This window comes from Dipodomys merriami, unplaced genomic scaffold, assembly GCF_024711535.1.
Source record: "Dipodomys merriami isolate MVZ:Mamm:240054 unplaced genomic scaffold, mDipMer1.0.p SCAF_1, whole genome shotgun sequence".
NCBI classification, from domain to species: Eukaryota; Metazoa; Chordata; class Mammalia; order Rodentia; family Heteromyidae; genus Dipodomys; species Dipodomys merriami.
Window position 1 is genome coordinate 115,389,602 of NW_027202270.1, and position 19,345 is coordinate 115,408,946.

A 19,345-nucleotide genomic window follows, 5' to 3' on the forward strand; every position below is an offset into this window, starting at 1 on the left:
AGAATCATTAATGGAACCACAGTCATGCACAAAGACTGTTGCAATCTTGCACACAAAATACTTGTGCAAGAACATCTTCCCAGCAACTGTCTGCTCCAACTAGACCTGACACCACCTTTGTTATTACTCCTCACAGCTAGGGATTAGTGTTTCAAAATATCTTATTGAGGCTTCTTATTTTGTATTTAAAAACTTCCCCCTGGCCTCAATCTTTTTAAATTCACTCCCAGCATCCTATGTGCCTATTCCCATCGCAATGTATCTTTGGAGAGTCTTTCTTTGATTGTCATTTTGGTAAACAAACTGGGAAGGGGGTTAGGAAGGCATTATGGGGGGATGGAAGCACAAGTTCCACATCCATGGAATTTCAGAAAACCACAGTGAAGAGCTATTTATGTAACATTAACTCTGTGAGAGTCAAAGTAGGGCCTCTAAGAGAAATCTCCTGGAATTCTGGCCACAGGTATTGAGGGATTTGCTGACTAATTTGAACTGCATTAGGTTACTGGCTGTAGTCCCTAACTTGTTTTGTAACAAAGAAGCCTGGCTGTCCTTTGATGTGCTGTTAAGGCCTTCTCAGGTCTACGTAATTGCATTGGATGATGATTATCAGCCAAGACAGCCTGTCTCAACCTGGGGGAGGAGCACATGGCTCAGAAAACCAGGGATGTCCTATCACTGCACAGATACCCCAACTCAGTGACAGGCCCTGGAATCTGCCTGTTGGCTAGCTGGCCTGTGTTGATTTTTCTCACTGTCTTTTTTTGTCTGGTGATAACTTTCTCAACTCTCGCCTTTTCTCAGTTAGAATCATGCTTCCAGAACTGTTCTGTGGAATTTATATATTTATGTTAACATTGTTCTATGTAAACTTGGCCATAGTATTAAAGCCTACTTATTAAGGATCATGTGGATGGTACCTCCCCTGCCCTGCCTCTCCCTACTCTGGGCCTCCCTGGGAATGTGAGAATTCTCTAAAGTACCTGAGATGTACAATGGCTGGGGTTAGCCACACCTTCTTTTTGTCCTCTGCCCAGAAGCCTCAGCTTATAAGCAGCAGTACAGTACTGAGTTGATAATTCTGACAACAGAGCAGCCTCCCTTCAAGGGAGGTTATGGTAGATCTAGACTTGTCTCCTTGGAATTCCTATGGGGCTCCTGAATCCCCTCCTAAAGCTGTACATAAGGTTTTGAGTATGGGTATACTGTTTCTAGACATGGGTTTATAGATTTAATTAGATATTCAAAGGGTTCTGAGACCTACTAACATTTAAGAAATTTGCCTCTAAGGTGAACTTCAAAGTTTGTTTTTAAAGGATTCTCTGCCTATTAGAATCTCTTCTCCCCCCTCCCCCCTCAATGTGAATCGATAATACAATTAGTTTGGACAATTTTTTTCCTTTTTTTTTTTTTTTTTTGTCTATCATGGAGCTTGAATCTGGGCCTAGGCACTGTCCCTGAGCCTCTGTGCTCAAGGCTAGCACTCTACCACTTGAACCACAACACCACTTCCTCCTTTTTCTCAGTAGTTTATTGGAGATGTCTCATGGACATTCCTGCCTGCGCTGGCTTTGGACTGAGATCCTCTGATCTTAGCCTTCTGAGTAGCTAGGATTACAGGTGTGAGCCACCAGCATCTGGCAAAAATGGTTTTTATATTCGCAGGTTGGTGAACATCTCTCCTTCATGTTGTCTTGTACTTAATGGCAGAGTGGATGGGATACAGGCAACTTGTAATTTAGTACAACTTGACTTCCTCATCCTTTAGAAAAGCTTTATAGAACTTATTTAACCTATTTATTGGGGCTTGAATTCAGGGCTTCTGGTTCTCTCAGCTTTTTTTTCTGTGAAGGCTGGTCGTCTAACACGCAAACCACAGCTCCAATTCCAGCCTTTTGCTAGTTATTTGGAAATAAGAGTCTCATGGACTTTCATGGGCTTCATACCATAATCTTCATATCTCAGCCTTTTGAGTAGCTAGGATTACAGGTGTCAGCTACCAGTATCCTAAAGGAAAAGAAGTTCTCGTACAATTCTGCTATGTAGAAGTAAAAGGAGATGAATTATCAATAGTTTATTGATAAGGGCTCACATGAAAAGCTCTAGAGAGAGCTGCGCACTCAGGACTCCTTTGAGGAGCTCAGCTGTGGGGAACTGCTGGATATTTACATGCCACCAAGAAACGGTTCTCTTTCTCCTAGTTGTGTGTGTGTGTGTGTGTGTGTGTGTGTGTGTGTGTGTGTGTGTGTGTGTGTTAGTGCTAGGCTATGAAATCATGGCCTCAAGCTCTAGATTGGCTTTTTTGCTCAAGGCAGGGGTCCTACCATTTGAGTCACACCTTTACTTATAGTGTTTTGCTGGTTACTTGGAGATAAGAGTTTCATAAACGTTTCTGCTTGGGCTAGCTTCAAATTGGGATCCTCATGATCTTAGCCTCCTGAGTAGGATTACAGGTGGGCTAGTTACTGATCTCCTTAACCTAAAACAAAATTTTTTTTTAAAAAAAGGAAGGCATGAAGTCAGGTGCCAGATGTTCAAGAATGATTTTTACTATTTGTCCTTGTAATTCCTAACTCTGCTTTTCTTTTCTTTTTTTTTTTTTTGTTTTAACTTTCTTTCCAGGGCAGCTCCCCACAGAATTAAGCTGGTAAAGGTATGTCTGAAGAAGTCTCTCTGAACATCAATGTTTTTAAAAATAGGTTCTTACTTTGTAGCCCAGGCTGGCTTTAAATTCATGAACTTCTTGACTCAGCCTCCCAAGTGCTGAATTACAGGCATATGTTGCCCTGCCTGGCTCAAGGCAACTTAAAAATAGACATTTGCATGTAATTAGATACTTTAGTATATCATGTATATCATCGGAATGCAAACAGTGTTCACTTTTCAGAATAAGTTACATCTTTGAATGGCAAGTAACTTGGAACATCGCACTGCTGGTGACGCCTGTACCAGGGTTGTGACCCGGTGGCCTGATCCCGTTCCGCTAGGCTGCTCTCCATTTTCTCCGCAGAGATTGATCTCATGGTTGAAGACAAGCAGCAGATTTTTTAAAATATATTTTTATTGTGAAAATACTGTACAGAAGGGTTACAATTACATGGGCAAGATAATGAGCACATTTCTTATCAAGCATTGTAGCCTCCTGCTTTGTTTCCCCTTCCCAGCCCTTCGTATCCTCCCCCTCCATCCCCCCCACCAAAGTTGTAAAGTTCATTTTTCGACATAACGACTTGTACATCTCATTGTTGCAATGGGTCCTCCTGTATCCCTGTTTTAACAATTTGTTTTTTCCCTTCCCCTCCACATATACCAAGATCATATATAGTGAAAGCAGGGGTTGTACCATGGGGGAGAGACATAGAAGGCAACAAAGACACAATCTTATAAATATGTTAGAAACAATCGCATGAAAGATCTCTCTCTCTCTCTCTCTCTCTCTCTCTCTCTCTCTCTCTCTCTCTCTCTCTCTCTCTCTCTCTGTCAGTCATGGGGCTTGAGCTCTAGGCCTGGAAGTTGTCCCTGAACAATTCAGCTCAAGGCTCATGCTCTACCACTTGAGCCATCACACCACTTCTAGTTTTCTGGTTGTTTTTTTCTTTTATTGTGATTAAGTGATTACATAATTTCCCAAATTTCACAGTATTGTGGAATAATGATGCTCATTTAAAGTCACAAGCTCATTCTAACTTTCCTGGAGCAAATTGTCTATCACGGTCAATAACATATAACAGTGTACACATATACACCATACATGTGATCAGCAGCATGGGGTTATTTAGTAGTGGTTCGACCAGATGAGTGGAAGTTCTTTGTTTCTTAAGTCCTGTTAATTTTGTCATATCACCTAACATTTTGGATTTAACATCCACTTATCAGGGAGACCATGTACCATTTGTCTATTTGCTCTTGGCTTACCTAGCTCAACATGATTTCTTCTAGCTCCATCCATTTCCCTGCAAATGCCATTATTTTGTCATTTCTAATGGCTGCATAATATTCCATTGTGTATAGATACCACAATTTTTGGATCCATTCATCTGTGGTGGGGCATCTGGGTTGTTTCCATATCCTAGCTATTGTGAACAGTGAGCAGCAGATTTTTTAAAAGTACATCTCTTTCCCAGCTATGAAGGCATCACAACTAGGGCCACTGGGCAGTGGTGAGGGGAATCATGCTGTTGGAGTCAGGAAGTGCTAATGGCTCCCTTATCACCCAGGTGCTGAGTGATGGCGGCTTTCATGTGCTGTCTGTTGACTACAGAGGTATGTGTTAACTCTACACAGGCTGGGGTTTGGGTGGCTCACGCCTATAATCCTAGCTACCCAGGAGGCTGAGATCCACCAATTGCAATTCAAAGCCAGTGGGGCAGAAAAACCTGTGAGACTCTTCTCCCCAATTAATCAGTAAAAAACTGGAAACAGAGGTGTAGCTCAAGTAGTAGAGTGCCATTCTTGAGTGAAAAAGCTAAGGGACAGCATCCAGACTCTGGGTTCAAGCCCCAGTATTCACACACACACACACACCACACACACACACACACAAGAACCATGTGCAAAGGTAATTCACCGTGGGGGTAGTGACATTGTGTTTGCCTTCCTTTCTGCCAGGGTTTGGGGATTCCACAGGGAAGCCAACAGAAGAAGGACTGACGGTGGATGCCGTTTGTGTCTATGAGTGGACCAGGGCAAGAAGTGGGGACACTCCTATATGCCTGTGGGGCCACTCTCTGGGCACAGGGTAAGTGGGAGGGGAGGGTGCGTGGAGCTTTAGCATTCTATCAGCAGCAACAAACAGGGAGAGGGGCAGTGAGCTGGGACCCCGGGACTCTGCTCTCTGTCCCTCCCCAGAGGTGGGTAAGAGACTCTATGCCATCTCAAAAAGCAAAGAAGGGCCCTACAGTTCTCTGATTATCTATGGCAACTGATGTTTATTCTAGAACTCTCCTAGAAAGGTTTGAAGAAAAGGATCCTTAATTTAGGGTCTGTGGAACCCCTTGAAATCCTCTATTAGAGGATTCTCTAACAGAAGTGTGTGGAGTCTCCGGCGCATGCTCACTGCGGATGTTGTGTTTTACAGAGTCCACTGGGCTGTGAGTGGTTTTTTAAAAATAAGCATTCATTTCCATTGTCTTACAGAGTCGCCACCAACGCTGCAAAGGTATTGGAAGAGAAAGGTAATACCATGTGTAAAGGCTAACATTCCTTCACTCAAGGTGGGAAAATAACCAGTCAAGAAACTTCATGAAATTGGTGTCACTTTGATCACACAGTTTACTAGGCATCCCATTTTTAGAGCATTTCTGGCAGCATAGCAAAATTTTGTCTTTTCTGTGCACTTACTCTATATAATAGCTGCTATGCCAGGTTATGAAGTTAAACATAAATGCTAAGGACAGAACTAAAATTACCTTCAAAGGAGTCCTTTTAGATGTGTGATGGTGCATGCTTGTAATCCCAGCACTCAGGAAGCTGAGGTCAGAGGATTGTGAGTTTGGGGCCAATCTGGAGCACATAGTAAGACTGTCTAAAAAGACTGGAAGAAAGAAAGAGAGAGAAAGAAGGAAAGAAAGAGGAAGGAAGAAAGGAAGGAAGAAAAGGAAGGAAGGAAGGAAGGAAAGAAGGGAGGGAGGGAGAGAGGGGGGAGGAGGAGGGAGGGAAAAAAGGGAGAAGCTCAGTTTGTGATTGTGAAGTGACATTAAGTCACAGGCAAGGAGCTCTGCATTATGAAATAATAGACAGGGCTTGCTGTGTCCAGCCCGTCTTGTGTAATATTGATGTGTTTCTCAAAGCCATCTGAGAACAGCTTGTATAGAATGTACAGAGTACGCTGTTTGAAATGCAGGTCTCCTGGATCCTAGCAGGTTTTATGAGCTAGAATCTTTATGAATAGGGCCAGGTCATGTTTTTAAAAATAAAAATTAGAACTTATTCTATTTAGAAATGTTGGATGAATAAAAATATTCATTACCACAATACTTTGTAATTAAGAGAATTCCCAAACCAACATTATTAATATTATTTATTTGGCAATCCAAGGGCCTCACACATGCTAAGCAAGCACTTGCCTAGAACTACATTTCCAGTCCCTTTGGCTTTATGTTTGGATGTCTATTTTTGTGTGTGTGTGCCAGTCCTGGGGCATGAGCCCAGGGCCTGGTCACTGTTCATGAGCTTTTTTGCTCAAGGCTATTACTCTACCACTTGAGCTACAGCTCCACTTCTGGCTTTTTGGTAGTTAATTGGAGAGAAGAGTCTCATGGACTTTCCAGCCTTGCCTAGCCTTGAATCTCAAGCCTTAGATCTCAGCCTCCTGAGTAGCTAGGATTATAGAGCTGAGCTTCCAATGCCCAGCTGAATCTAGTTATTCTTAACTAGAATGAATTAACTAGGATGAATTATATAGAAGTCATGGAGCTGTCTTAAGACTTGGGATGATGCTGTCTTCTTCCAGAAATAATTTAATAATGGCCTTTTCTTAGTGGGATAAATCACTTTAATTCAATAAGACTGAGTTGACTTGAAGCTGGACTCTCATCTTTATAAGGGCTGGTTTGTTTCTAGTATGTGGTTACTCTAGCTGCAGATTTTGAAGTCACAACCAAAGGCCTGAGAAACACCATACAACCTCCCCTTTGTCACATCCTGATCTCTGGCTTTGGTCTTTGTAGTTCGATGTGAGTATTAAAAGTTCTGTTTAGTTTCTAATTCTGTGAAACACTTTGCCGTTTTCAGAGTTCAACTGCTTCAAGGACAAAGGAGCTCGCTGTCTGGGCTTTGCTCACTTGGTGTTGACTCTGAGACTTCTCCCTGACCAGTTGCCCTCATATGCCATCATGTATACGTGTATATGTGTATACATGTATGCACATGCATGTACACATATGCTTATACACACTCCCCCCACATATGCTTCCTAATTGTTTTCATAGGGAGTGACCAAACCTCCTTAGCCTCTGGCACATTCTTCTCAACGCAATGCTGAACATTAATTCTTCCTGACCCTCCCTCCCTCCCTCCCTCCCTCTTCCCCATCTCTCTCTCCTTTCTTTCTTTCTTTCTTTCTTTCTTTCTTTCTTTCTTTCTTTCTTTCTTTCTTTCTTTCTTTCTTTCTTTCTTTCTTTCTTTCCTCTTTCTTTCTCTCCTCTTTCTTTCTCTCTCTTTCTTTCTTTCTCTCTCTTTCTTTCTTTCTCTCTCTTTCTTTCTTTCTCTCTTTCTTTCTTTCTCTCTTTCTTTCTTTCTTTCTCTCTTTCTTTCTTTCTCTCTCTTTCTTTCTTTCTCTCTCTCTCTTTCTTTCTTTCTTTCTTTCTTTCTTTCTTTCTTTCTTTCTTTCTTTCTTTCTTTCTTTCTTTCTTTCTTTCTTTCTTTCTTTCTTTCTTTCTTTCTTTCTTTCTTTCTCTCCACCTCCTCTCTCTTTCCTTCTTGATAGTCCTGGGACTAGAATTCAGGGCCTGGGCACTGTCCCTGAGCCTTTTTGCTCAAAGCTAGCACTCTACCACTTGACTCTTCTGGTGCTTCTGACTCTTTTGGTGCTTAATTGGAGATGGGACTTTCCTGCCTGGGCTGGCTTTGAACTTCAATCCTCAGATCTCAGTCTCGTGAATAGCTAGGATTACAGGTGTGAGAAACCAGTGCCCAGTTGTACTTTGTTTTCTTAAATTACCTGAGTTCTGAAAAATCTTACATTCATAGAAGAAAGTGGTGGTTTTAACTATCAGGAGCATAGAAATTTCTGAGGAAGGAGGACACTTGTTGAAAACACACGTTCTTTTTTTTTTTTAAATTTTATTTTATTTTATTTGAGAACATACTATACAGAGGGGTTACAATTACATGGGCAGGATAATGCATACATTTCTTACCAAGCATTGCAGCTTCCTCCTTTGTTTACCCTTCACCTCCCTTCCCAGCCTCCCCCCTCCCCCCCACCCAATCATACCCCCCCCACACCGACATTGTAAAGCTGGTTTTGACACATTCTTTTTGTCTATTTTTTTATTAATAAGTTTTTTTAATTGTGAAAATACCGTACAGAGAGGTTACAATTACATGAGCAAGGTAATGAGTACATTTCTTATCAAACATTGTTGCCTCCTCCTTTGTTTCCCCATCCCTGCCCTCCCATCTCCGCCCCCCCCCCCCCATCTCCCGGCCAAAGTTGTAAAGTTCGTTTTTCCACATAACATATTATACATCTCATTGTTGCAATGGGTCCACCTGTATCCCTATTGAAACAATTTGTTTTTTCCCTTCCCCTCCACAAATTATGCCAACATCAAATACACTGAAAACAGGGGTTATACCATGGGGAAATTATCTTATAAACATGTTAGAAACAATGGCAAGAAAGAAAAACCATTTGAGTCCTTATCTTGGGGTTCATTTCGCCTAACATCAACTTATCTGACCGTTTCTGCTTGTCTCAGACATATACTAGTTATTGCAAATAAGAGAAACCATGGGACCTATGTTTCTTTGGGCCTGGCTTACTTCACTTAATTTAATTTTTTCCAAGTCTTTCCATTTCCTAACAAATGGGGCAGTGTCATTCTTTCTGATGGAGGCACAGAATTCCATTGTGTATATATACCACATTTTCTTGATCCATTCATCTACTGAGGGGCATCTGGGTTGGTTCCATATCTTAGCTATGGTAAATAATGCTGCAATAAACATAGACAACACACATTCTTAGTCCTTACCAAAATACCATAATGCATAAGTCTGGGGTGGGACAAGAGTTTGCTTGACTCAATATCTCCACAATTAATTTTTTTTTGTTGGTCATGGGGCTTGAACTCTGGGCCTGAGCACTGTCCCTCAGCTCAAGGCAAGTGCTCTACCACTTGAGCCACAGCACCACTTCTTCCACAATTAATTTTTTTATGTGCTAATACTAGGACTTGAACTCAGAGTCTGGGTGCTGTCCCTTTGTTTTTTTGCTCAAGGCTGGTGCTCTACCCTTTGGGTCATAACTCCACTTCCTGCCCTTTGCTGGTTATTTGGAGATAAGAGTCTCACAGACTTTCCTGCTTTGGTTTCCAAATGTGATCCTCAGATCTTAGCCTCTTAAGTTGCTAGGATTACAGGTGTGAGCCCTTCATGCACAGTTCCACAACTGATTTTGATCCAGGGAGTTCCTGTCAAGACCCTAGAACCCTTTCCTAGGAAGTTTCTGAGTTTTCTTTTCCCCCCATTTGATGATTTCAAGGGTGCCCGGTTGATGCCATCATTTTGGAGGCCCCATTTACCAACATGTGGGTTGCAAGTATCAACTACCCTTTGTTAAAGGTGAGTCTCTCCCATGTCTTAAACAGGAATCAAAGTATGGGCTTTTCCCACACATTTATGCTTAGTAGGATGTTCCTTTTCTCAACTATTTTTACATGATACTGGCTCAGTTTATTAACTAGTTACTTTTAAAGGAGTATGATAGCTTTTGGATTTGGTAATTCATTATTTCCTTCTAATATACTGAATGACATATTATGAGGGAATTTTTTCTTTTTGGTTGGTCATAGGGCTTGAACTCAGAGCTTGAGCACTGTCCTTGAGATTGTGCCCAGGCTAGTGCTCTACCACTTTGAGCCACAGTGCCACTGCCAGTGTTCTGATGGCTAATTGGAAATAAGAGTCTCAGACTTTCCTGCCCAGGCTGGCTTTAAACCATGACTCTCAGATGTAAGTCTCCTGAGCAGCTAGGATTATAGGTGTGAGCTACCAGCACCTGGTGAGGGTTAACCTATAACCCTATAACCCTAGCTATTCAGGAGGCTGAGATCTGAGGATCATGGTTTGAAGCCAGCCCTGGCAGGAAAGTTTATGAGACTCCTAGCCAATTAACCAGCAAAAGCTGGAAGTGGTGTGGCTAAAGTGGTACAGCACCAACTTTGAGCAGAAAAAGCTAAGTGCCCAGGCTCTAAGTTCAAGACCTACTACTGGCGCACACACACACACACACACACACACACACACACACACACACACACACACACACACACACACATTTCCTCCCACTAATTGTAATTATCTTTTGTAAATAGCTAAACTTGTCTTCTGTTTATTATAAGTATTCTAAAGTGAAAATAAAATATTATACAGTTTTAAATTTTTTAAAAATTTAATTATAGAGGTGATATTCAGAGGGACTACAATTACATGAGTCAGTTAATGAGTACATTTCCTTTTTTTTCTTTTTTCTTTTTTTTTTTTTTTGCTGGTCATGGGGTCTGAACTCTGGGCCTGGGCACTCTTCATCTCAAGGCTAGCGCTCTACCACTTGAGCCACAGTGCCACTTCCGGATTTTTCTGCTTATGTGGTGCTGAGGAATTGAACTCAAGGCCTCATGCATGCAAGGCAAGCGCTCTACCACTGAGCCACCTTCTCAGCCCCCACAGTTTTAGTTTTTAGATGATCAGTTATATTTCTTTCATCATAAGAAAGTTTGTAGAGACTTTAAGGACATTGATAAATGCATTTACAGTGTTTCATATACAGCCAACAGTCCTCTCAAGAAAATCATGTATGGGCTGGGAAGTTGGCTCAGTGGTAGAGCGCTTGTCTCGCATGCATGAGGCCCTGGGTTCAATTCCTCAGCACCACATAAGCAGGAAAATAGCTGGAAGCGGTGCTGTGGCTAAAGTGGTAGAGTACTAGCCTTAAACTGAAGAGCTGAGGGACGGCACCCAGGCCCAGAGTTCAGTCCCCCACGACTGACAAAAAAAAGAAAATCATGTGTAAAGAGTTGGGCCTTGAGTTGGAGATGTGCCTCCAGAACTCTATCCTTGAACATAAAAAACAACCAAGAGCAAAAAGTCCTGAGTTCAAGCCTCAGTACTGACACCAAGAATAGATAAATAAATAAATAATAAAATAAAACAAAAAGTAAAAGAATTGGGACAGGTGCAATGATTAAGAGAGATTAGGAGTAATTGTTTGTGGCCAACCTGAGCATAAAGTTAAGAGAACTCATCTCAACAAATGATAGGAGGGATATCTAAGAGGGATATCTAGGAGGGAATATATCTCTATCTATCTATCTATCTATCTATCTATCTATCTATCTATCTATCTATCTATCTATCTATCTATCTATCTATCTATCTATCTATCTACCTACCTATCTATCTATCTATCTGTCTGTCTGTCTATGAGGGATAGGTAGGAGCATTAGGTCTGTAGCTGGCCTCCAGCAAAATTGCAAGACTCTTACATAATGAAAGCAAAGAATAACTAAAGCAAAAAAAAGAGTTGGAGATATAGGTTAAGTGGTAGAGTACCTACCTAGCAATTGTCAGGCCCCAAGTTAAAAAAATAAGCATATATGGCTTAGTTGTTTACAGTCATACATCCATAGTATTAGGGACAGGGTATGAGGAGGGATCTTAAGAGAGGATCCATGGCCCCAGTTTCTAAATTGTTATTGGGTGCTGTAAAATATCATAGGGATATTTTAATCTGTTTACTTTTGAATTTTTTTTTTGCCTAGTAGACCATCATAGAATTTTCTGGAATTTTCCTGTCTTCAGAGGAAGGTAGTTTTATCACTTGCTGAAATAACCAGTGAACAGATTTTCATAGTCTTGAAGAGGCTTCAGCTTCATATAGGGTATTACCTGTAAAACCTGAAAATATTGAATAATGTAAGAGGCAATTAAAAAATTTCAGTCAGACAACATTGAATCTGAATGTTCACTTTCATGCAAATATTCATTGAGCAAAATTATAGTATTTCAAGCAATTGCTAGTAATATCATTAACTCATAGGTATATAACAATTTGGATACAAACTTTTTTTTTTGTGCCAGTTCTGGGGCTTGAACTCAGAGTCTGGGCACTATCCCTGAGTTTCTTTTGCTCAAGGCTAGCACTCTACCACTTGAGCCACAGCACCACTTCTGGCTTTTGCTGTTTTCTGTGTTACTGAGGTACCCAGGATTTCATGCATGCCAGGCAAACACTCTACCACTAAACCATATTCCCAGCCTTCAGATACAATCTTTTCATAAGGTTGTTTAAATTTTTTTAATTAAAAAATAGATGGAAAGGCATGATTCAAGAGCAATATAAACTGAACACTAGCTATCACTTAAATTAAGCAATTAGCATCACTAGCCACCCAAAAGTTTCTGTTTTATGTTGCTTCCTAGTCCTTAGCTAAATAAGTGTAAGCTTTAGATGAATTCCATACCAGTCACAGCCATGCATTTCTTTACTCTTACCACCTGCATATACATCTGTAAGGAAGATAATTTTGTCTATTTATGAACTCTCTATATAAGTTGAATTATAGAAGATGCATTCTAATTTTTCCCAAAATTGTAATTGTGGAATTTTATTCATGATGGGTCGAGTGTAGTTTGATTGTTTTCATTGTTGTTTAATATGTCATTACATGAACACACCATACATGATTCACAGAGTCATTCTACTTTTTATGAACATTTGGGTTGCCTTCAGTTTGTGAAAGTTAATAAAACTGACCTCACTGGTTATTTTTGAGATGGGAGGGGTCTCACTTCCTGTCCAGGAATGTGTCTGCAATCCTGCTCTCCATCATAGCTGGGAAGACAGATGCATGTCACCATACCCAGCTTTTTCTGCTGTGATGAGTGTCAAGGACTTTTCTAGAGTCATGATCTCCTCAGCCTTCCAAGCAGCTAGAATTAAAGGTGTGAGCTACAGGCAACTGGTTTAATTGTACTTCTTAAAGTCAACATGGTCCAATATTAATATATTTTCATTTGGATTCATGTTTTCTGTGTCCACCTTTTTCTGTTTCTTGAACATCAGCTTTTCTAAGTGTTTATATTTAATGCTCATCTCAGCCATAGGGTTCTCAGTTTTTCTGAGGTGTGATAGACTTGGTCTATTGTAATATTTACATTTAATAAAGTTATGGGATACTTAGGTTGAAATCTATTCCCTCACTTCTAGAATCTTCTAGGTCCAGTCAAAGAAACAGGTGGTAGAAGTGGTGCTGTGGCTCAAGTAGTAGAGTGCTAACCTTGAGCTGAAGAGCTCAGGGATAGCCCCCAGGACCAGAGTTCAAGCCCCATGATCAAGAGAGAGAGAGAGAGAGAGAGAGACAGAGAGACAGAGAGACAGAGAGACAGAGAGACAGAGAGACAGAGAGAGACAGACACAGACACAGACACAGACACAGAGACACAGAGACACAGAGACACAGAGAGAGAGAGGAAAAGGAAAGGGAAAAGGAAAAGGAAAGGGAAAAGGAAAAGGAAAAAGAGAGACAGGAAGAGAACAGCTTTTGGGAAGGAAGATAAAGGGCAGACATGATAGATGTCAAGGGAAGAGTTGTTGATTTTCGTAGATAGGGTGGTGGTCACAAAATGTTGAAAGAACAGTCTTCATGTAACTGGAATATGTATGTATACAGTTTTATTTTGTGGGGGCTTGAACTTAATGCCCTGTCTTCTCCTTTGGCTTGCTTGATCATGGCTGGTGCTCTACTAACTTGAGCTATACCTTCATCCCAGCTTTTAGCTGGTTAGTTGGAGATGGAATCTCATGCCTGAGTTGGCTTCACACTGTACTTCTCCAGATCTCAGCCTCCTCAATAGCTAGGGTTACAGGTATGATCCGCTGATGCCCAGCATACAACTGATATATTAAGAATACATCTCTGGAGGTATTACAGAAGAGAGGGGAAGATAGACCAATTAGGAGAAGGCTGGTAGGGAGGCTATAACTTTTGAGTCCCCAAGGGCATGTCTGGCTGGTAGAGAGTGAGAAATAATGGGTGCAGGCTGACTTCTGAAAGTTCTTCAGAATTTGAGATGAATTGCTAAAGGGTATCTCTTAGTGAATTCTTCTTCCTCTGAGTCCTGATCCTAGGGGGTGGGAAAATCAAAGAAAAGAAAAAAGCAAACCAAGAAATCTTGCCCTCAGCTTGGCAGAAGAGGGAAGAGAAAATGAAGAGGAGCAATGTTCAGAGCCCCCGCCTGAATGCTAATTATTCTCTGTGGGACCATGTTAATGCGCAGGACAGATGAACCCTGTACCCCATAAAACCAAGAGGTTCCTGAGAACAGCAGGGTGAGCCAAAACTGTGCAGCGCAAGCCTGTATTTCTTTTGTGGGGCTCCCTATCCTTGTGATTTCCCATGAGGACATGAATTATCTTTTAACAATTGGAGTAACCAGGTGTGGTATTGGCTGTCTGTAATGCTGGTTACTTAGAAGGTGGAGGCAGCAGATGTGAACTGGAGGCCAACCTTGTCTCAAACAAAATGAAAGAGCTGGGAGCATGATTGGAGTATGAAAGCCTTTGTTTATCAAGTTTGGACGCCAGGCCTGGGCACAATCCCCAGTACCACAAAAACGAAATAAAGCCCAACATTACCAGCCAAAGTAAAAACCAAGTCCTCATTTTCTCTAATACCATGGCAAAGGACATATAACCATGGGATACATTTTAATGATGTCTTTTTACAGGTACCATGCACCTGTAAGGCAGGTTACTACTTTTTTTTTTTTTTTTAACTTGAGGCAGGAGGACCTCAAGTTCCAGGTCAATCTGAGCTTTATAGTGAAACCCTGTCTCAAAAATAATGGTGTCCAGCTGTGTTGGCTCATACCTATAATCCCAGCTATTTGAGATGTGGATATTGGGATTATTGAGACCTCATCTCAATTTGTCACCTGAGGGTGGAAGAAGATTCCTTCAGCTTCCTGATTCTTGTGCAATCACACAGGTTCTTCAGATCATGAGAAGCATTTCAGGATGCCTCTCACACACAAAAAGGAGGGTCTCACAGGTGAAAGTTATAGCAAGGATTTATTTTTGTATATCAGGAGGGAGAAATGGAAAAGAAAGAGAAACATTTCCTGCTTCCTTGCAGACAATGAGAGTTCAAGAGTCGACAGGGCAGCCCCTGCCTGTAACTTTTAATAGATTTTGAACTAAGGAAAGACATGTGGTCACATCTATTGGTTAGCAACTCCTAATTCCTTAGGCAATGTTCTGGGTGAGTAAAATGGGTGAGGACCCGCCCTCCCCCCCCCCCCCCCCGCCCCCAACTTAAACAGGTAATTTCAGGACTTCCTTATGCCTGGCAGGCCTTTCATTTTTTTTCTGTCTCTACACCGCCAAGAAGAGCTCCCAGATTAAAAAAAAAAATCATTCCAAAGGAGGAGACAGATTTTACAAGCCCCTATTAGGTCTCCTAATCTTGTAACTTCACATTAAAAAAGAGGTCTGCTGAGAGAGGAGCTTATTTCTTTTTTTGTTTTATTTCTGGGATTGAACTTATATCTGGCCCTTTTGACATTTGTTGAACGTGATACAATTTCCCTGTCTCCTCAGCTCTCTATCCTGTCTCAAACTGATATGCTAGGTGTGATGGCACATGCCTGTCATCCCAGAGAGAAGAAGGCAAAAGTAGGAGGGGCTCGGTCTGAGGCCTATTTGAAAATGTAGGCTAAAAGTTCAAACAGCTGTGAGTGGGGCTGGGTTAAATGACACAGCACCTGCCTAGCACGAGCATGGCCCTGCTTTCAAATTCCAGCACGGCTAAAAACAAAAATACCAAAAACAGGAACACTTGTGAAGCTAAAATTTGTGTTTATCAACCCTGGCTTACCTATTATGGGTCCATTTCCTTCCCTTTGCAATGTCCTGCTTGCTTCATTGCAACCTCTCCCCCATCCCCGGCTTCTCCAGAACAGTGGAGAATACTGCATAGAATTGGTCTTTCCTCTGTGCAAATCTGCTTCAGATATACAAGCTGAAATTCAGTCACACTAAGATGAAAATGACAGACACTACTTTAAAATATACAGTAGGGGTATTTGTATACAACACCATGCCAACTTTCACAAGTGTTTATTGAATATGTATTATGTTTTTTGTTGTTGTTGTTTTTTTTGGGTCCGGTCGTGGGGCCTGAACTCGGCCTGGATGCTGTCCCTCAGCTCTTCAGCTCAAGGCTAGTGCTCTACCATTTGAGCCACAGCGCCACTTCCGGCTTTTTTCTTTTTGCTTATGTGGTGCTGAGGAATTGAACCCAGGGCCTCATGCATGCAAGGTAAGCACTCTACCACTGAGCCACCTTCCCAGCCCTGAATATATATTATGTTCTAGGACATCTTCTACATTCTGGAGATAGCCTTGGGACAAAGGAATTTCTGCTTCTTTCTCCAAATGAGAAGGAATAGAAGACAAGCACCTACTATAAACTCAACAATTTCCCTAAAATAGTACTTACTTTGTAAAGACTTTCTCTAATTTGTGCCTCTACATATTTAACTCTCTTCTTTCCCTGTTTTTGCCTTCTAAAATATTTAAATATTCTTCTAGTCAGTTTTCAGCATACCACTTAGCAATTGAATCCTTACCAAGGATAAAATTTTAAATGTTCTCACTTAGTCAAACATTTGCTGGTAACATAATTATCATAAAAATGCAAGTTACTCCATTGACAGAGACTCTGTCAAAAGACTTAGAAAGCAAAAAATATCTTCCTTACTTTCCATTTTTGATATGGAAATTAGCATGTGTTTATCACCCCTAGCATATTATTTTTTTGTTTTTGGTTTTGTTTTTTTGGTCGGTCATGGTGCTTGAACTCTGCCTGGGAGCTATCCTTTAGCTCTTCAGCTCAAGGCTAGCACTCTACCACTTGAGCCACGGCGCCACTTCCAGTTTTCTGTGTGGTTTATTGGAGATAAGAGTCTTAGAGTCTTTCCTGCCTCGGCTGACTTTGAACCATGATCCTCAGATCTCAGCCTCCTGAGTAGCGAGGATTACAGGTGTGAGCCACCAGCACCCGGTTCATAGGCATATTGTTTATAGCACTGAATAGTGACAAGTGTAAGACGGTGGGACCAGAATGATTGTATAGGGGAGAGCAAGGGTTAATATAGTAGCAGGTATTAATATAATAAAACCCTTTGAGTGGAGCTGTGCAAGATACAGAAGCATCTGCTATGGAAAAATTCTGAGGTCTTGGGTAGAGAGCAAAACAAAGGTGAAGGTTCTGTGGTAGGAAAGAGCTACCATGTTCCAGGAGCAGAAGGTAGCAGGGCCCAGGGGTGGGCAGGAAAGGCCTTAGTGACAAGAGATGAGGCTGCAGATAGATGTAGGACCTAGAAGGCCCAGGTGACATATTAGCTTAATCTATGGGCCTTTGGAGGGTACCAAGCAAAACTGTGCTGTGATGGGACTGGCACATTGAAATGAGCTCTCTGCCTCCCCTGGGAGCATTGGATTACAGGGCAAGGGGAAAGCAGGGAGCCACATGGGTGCTGGCAAAGCCAGGTGGGTTGGCTGAGGAGGTAGAGGGGAGAAAAATGAATGGATTTGTCCTTATTCCTCATCTTCTGTTAAAATGATGTATTTAAAGTCAGGGGAACTAATCTGTGTATTGACTTCATCCAAATATTGAAGAAGTAGAGTTAGCTAGAGAATTCCCTAGACTGGAATTTGCCATTAAACAAGACATTCAATACATATACAGTGTAGAGTGTTAATTGCTATATTTAGAGCTAAGTTAAAACCTAAAGTAGGGGCTGGGAAGGTGGCTCAGTGGTAGATTGCTTGCCTTTCATTCATGAGGGCCTGTGTTTGATTCCTCAGCACCACATAAGCAGAAAAAGCCAGAAGTGGCGCTGTGGCTCAAGTGGTAGAGCTCTTGCCTTGAACTGAAGAGCTGAGGGACAGCGCCTAGGCCCAGAGTTCAGGCCCTATAACTGACAAAACAAAAAACCAAAACAACCCCCCCAAAAAAAACCAAACCCTAAAATATCTTTTAAAGCATTGTAGTATTTAAATCATATTCAACCATTTATAATGTTCAATCCTCTCAAATTGTGTTAGTCTGTGTTTAGTACTTTTACCAGAATTCTTTTATTTATTATTATTTTTTTATTGTGAAAATACTGTACAGAGGGGTTACAATTACATGGGCAAGATAATAAGCACATTTCTTATCAAGCATTGTAGCCTCTTCCTTTGTTTCCCCTTCCCATCCCTTCCCAGCCTCCCCCTGCCCCCCCCATCCCCCCCTCCCCCACCAAAGTTGTAAAGTTCATTTTTGACATGACAACGTGTACCAGAATTCTTGGTTAATCAGAACATTGCTTTCCAATGACTCTAGTTGATTATATGTACATTGTATGTACATTAGAAACAAGTTTTAGATTTTTATATATCAACATTCTCTTATGAGCAGGAAGGAATAGATTGTATGATGCCAGCCAGGTTCAGTGGCTCAAATGTATAATCCTGGCATCTTGAGAGACAAAAATTGGGTGATCGTGGTTGCAGACCAATCAGAGCAAAAAAAAAGTTCCTAAGACTCCATCTTAAACCAGTGGCTGGGTGTGGTGTCACATACTTGTCATTCAGTGATATTGGTAAACACAAATAGGAAGACTGCAGTTCAGGATGATATGGCAGGAAGGGAGACACTATCTTTTTTTTGGGGGGGGGGGTTTGGGGGGGTCCAGTCGTGGGGCTTGAACTCTGGGCCTGGACGCTGTCCCTCAGCTCTTCAGCTCAAGGCTAGCGCTCTACCACTTGAGTCACAGTGCCACTTCTGGCTTTTTTTTCTTTTTGCTTATGTGGTGCTTGGGAATCGAACCTAGGGCTTCATACATGCAAGGCAAGCGCTCTACCACTGAGCCACCTTCCCAGCCCGGGAGACACTATCTTAAAATATAACCAACGCAGAAGCTGAAAGATTGGCTGTACTGGTAGAGTACTTGCCTAGAAAGTGTGAGGCCCTGGGCTGGGAAGGTGGTTGAGCACTTGCCGCATGCATGAGGCCCTGGGTTCGATTCCTCAGCACCACATAAACAAAAAGAAAAAAGCCGGAAGTGGCTCAAGTGGTAGAGTGCTAGCCTTGAGCTTAAGAGCTGAGGAACAGCACCCAGGCCCAGAGTTCAGGCCCCAAGACCGGACCCCCCCCCCCCCACACATACACAAAAAAAAAAAAGAAAGAAAGAAAAAAAGAAAGTGTGAGGCCCTGAGTTAAAATTCCAGTATCACATAAATAAATAAATAATAACATTTAAAATAAACAAGATAGAAAGCTAAAGCCACATGTTATTTACAATGGTCATATTACATATGGCATGTTTTTGTTTCTATTTTTCCCAGTTTACCTATAATTAGATGAATTACTTTGAAAAAGTAATCTATAGAGGGGTCACAGTTATATAAGTCAGGTAAAGGGTAAATTTCTTTTTAGACAATGTTACTCCTTCCTTGGTTCTCTCCCAGTTTTACTTTCCTGTTCCCACCCACAAATTGTTCAACAGTGTCCAGTGAGTATGAATTACCTTTTTGTTGTTGTTAGTTGTGGGGCTTGAACTCAGGACTAGT

At 41.5% G+C, this 19,345-nt stretch overlaps 1 protein-coding gene across 1 annotated transcript in view; it reads left to right on the top strand.

Moving 5' to 3' along the window:
- Positions 1 to 19,345, top strand: part of Abhd12b (abhydrolase domain containing 12B) — a 33,270-nt gene that overhangs the window by 10,566 nt on the left and 3,359 nt on the right. The window contains exons 5-9 of the mRNA XM_069988926.1: positions 2,623 to 2,653; positions 4,218 to 4,263; positions 4,609 to 4,738; positions 5,137 to 5,174; positions 9,209 to 9,288. Coding sequence (XP_069845027.1) covers positions 2,623 to 2,653; positions 4,218 to 4,263; positions 4,609 to 4,738; positions 5,137 to 5,174; positions 9,209 to 9,288 — 325 coding nt within the window. The remainder of the gene's footprint in view (positions 1 to 2,622; positions 2,654 to 4,217; positions 4,264 to 4,608; positions 4,739 to 5,136; positions 5,175 to 9,208; positions 9,289 to 19,345) is intronic.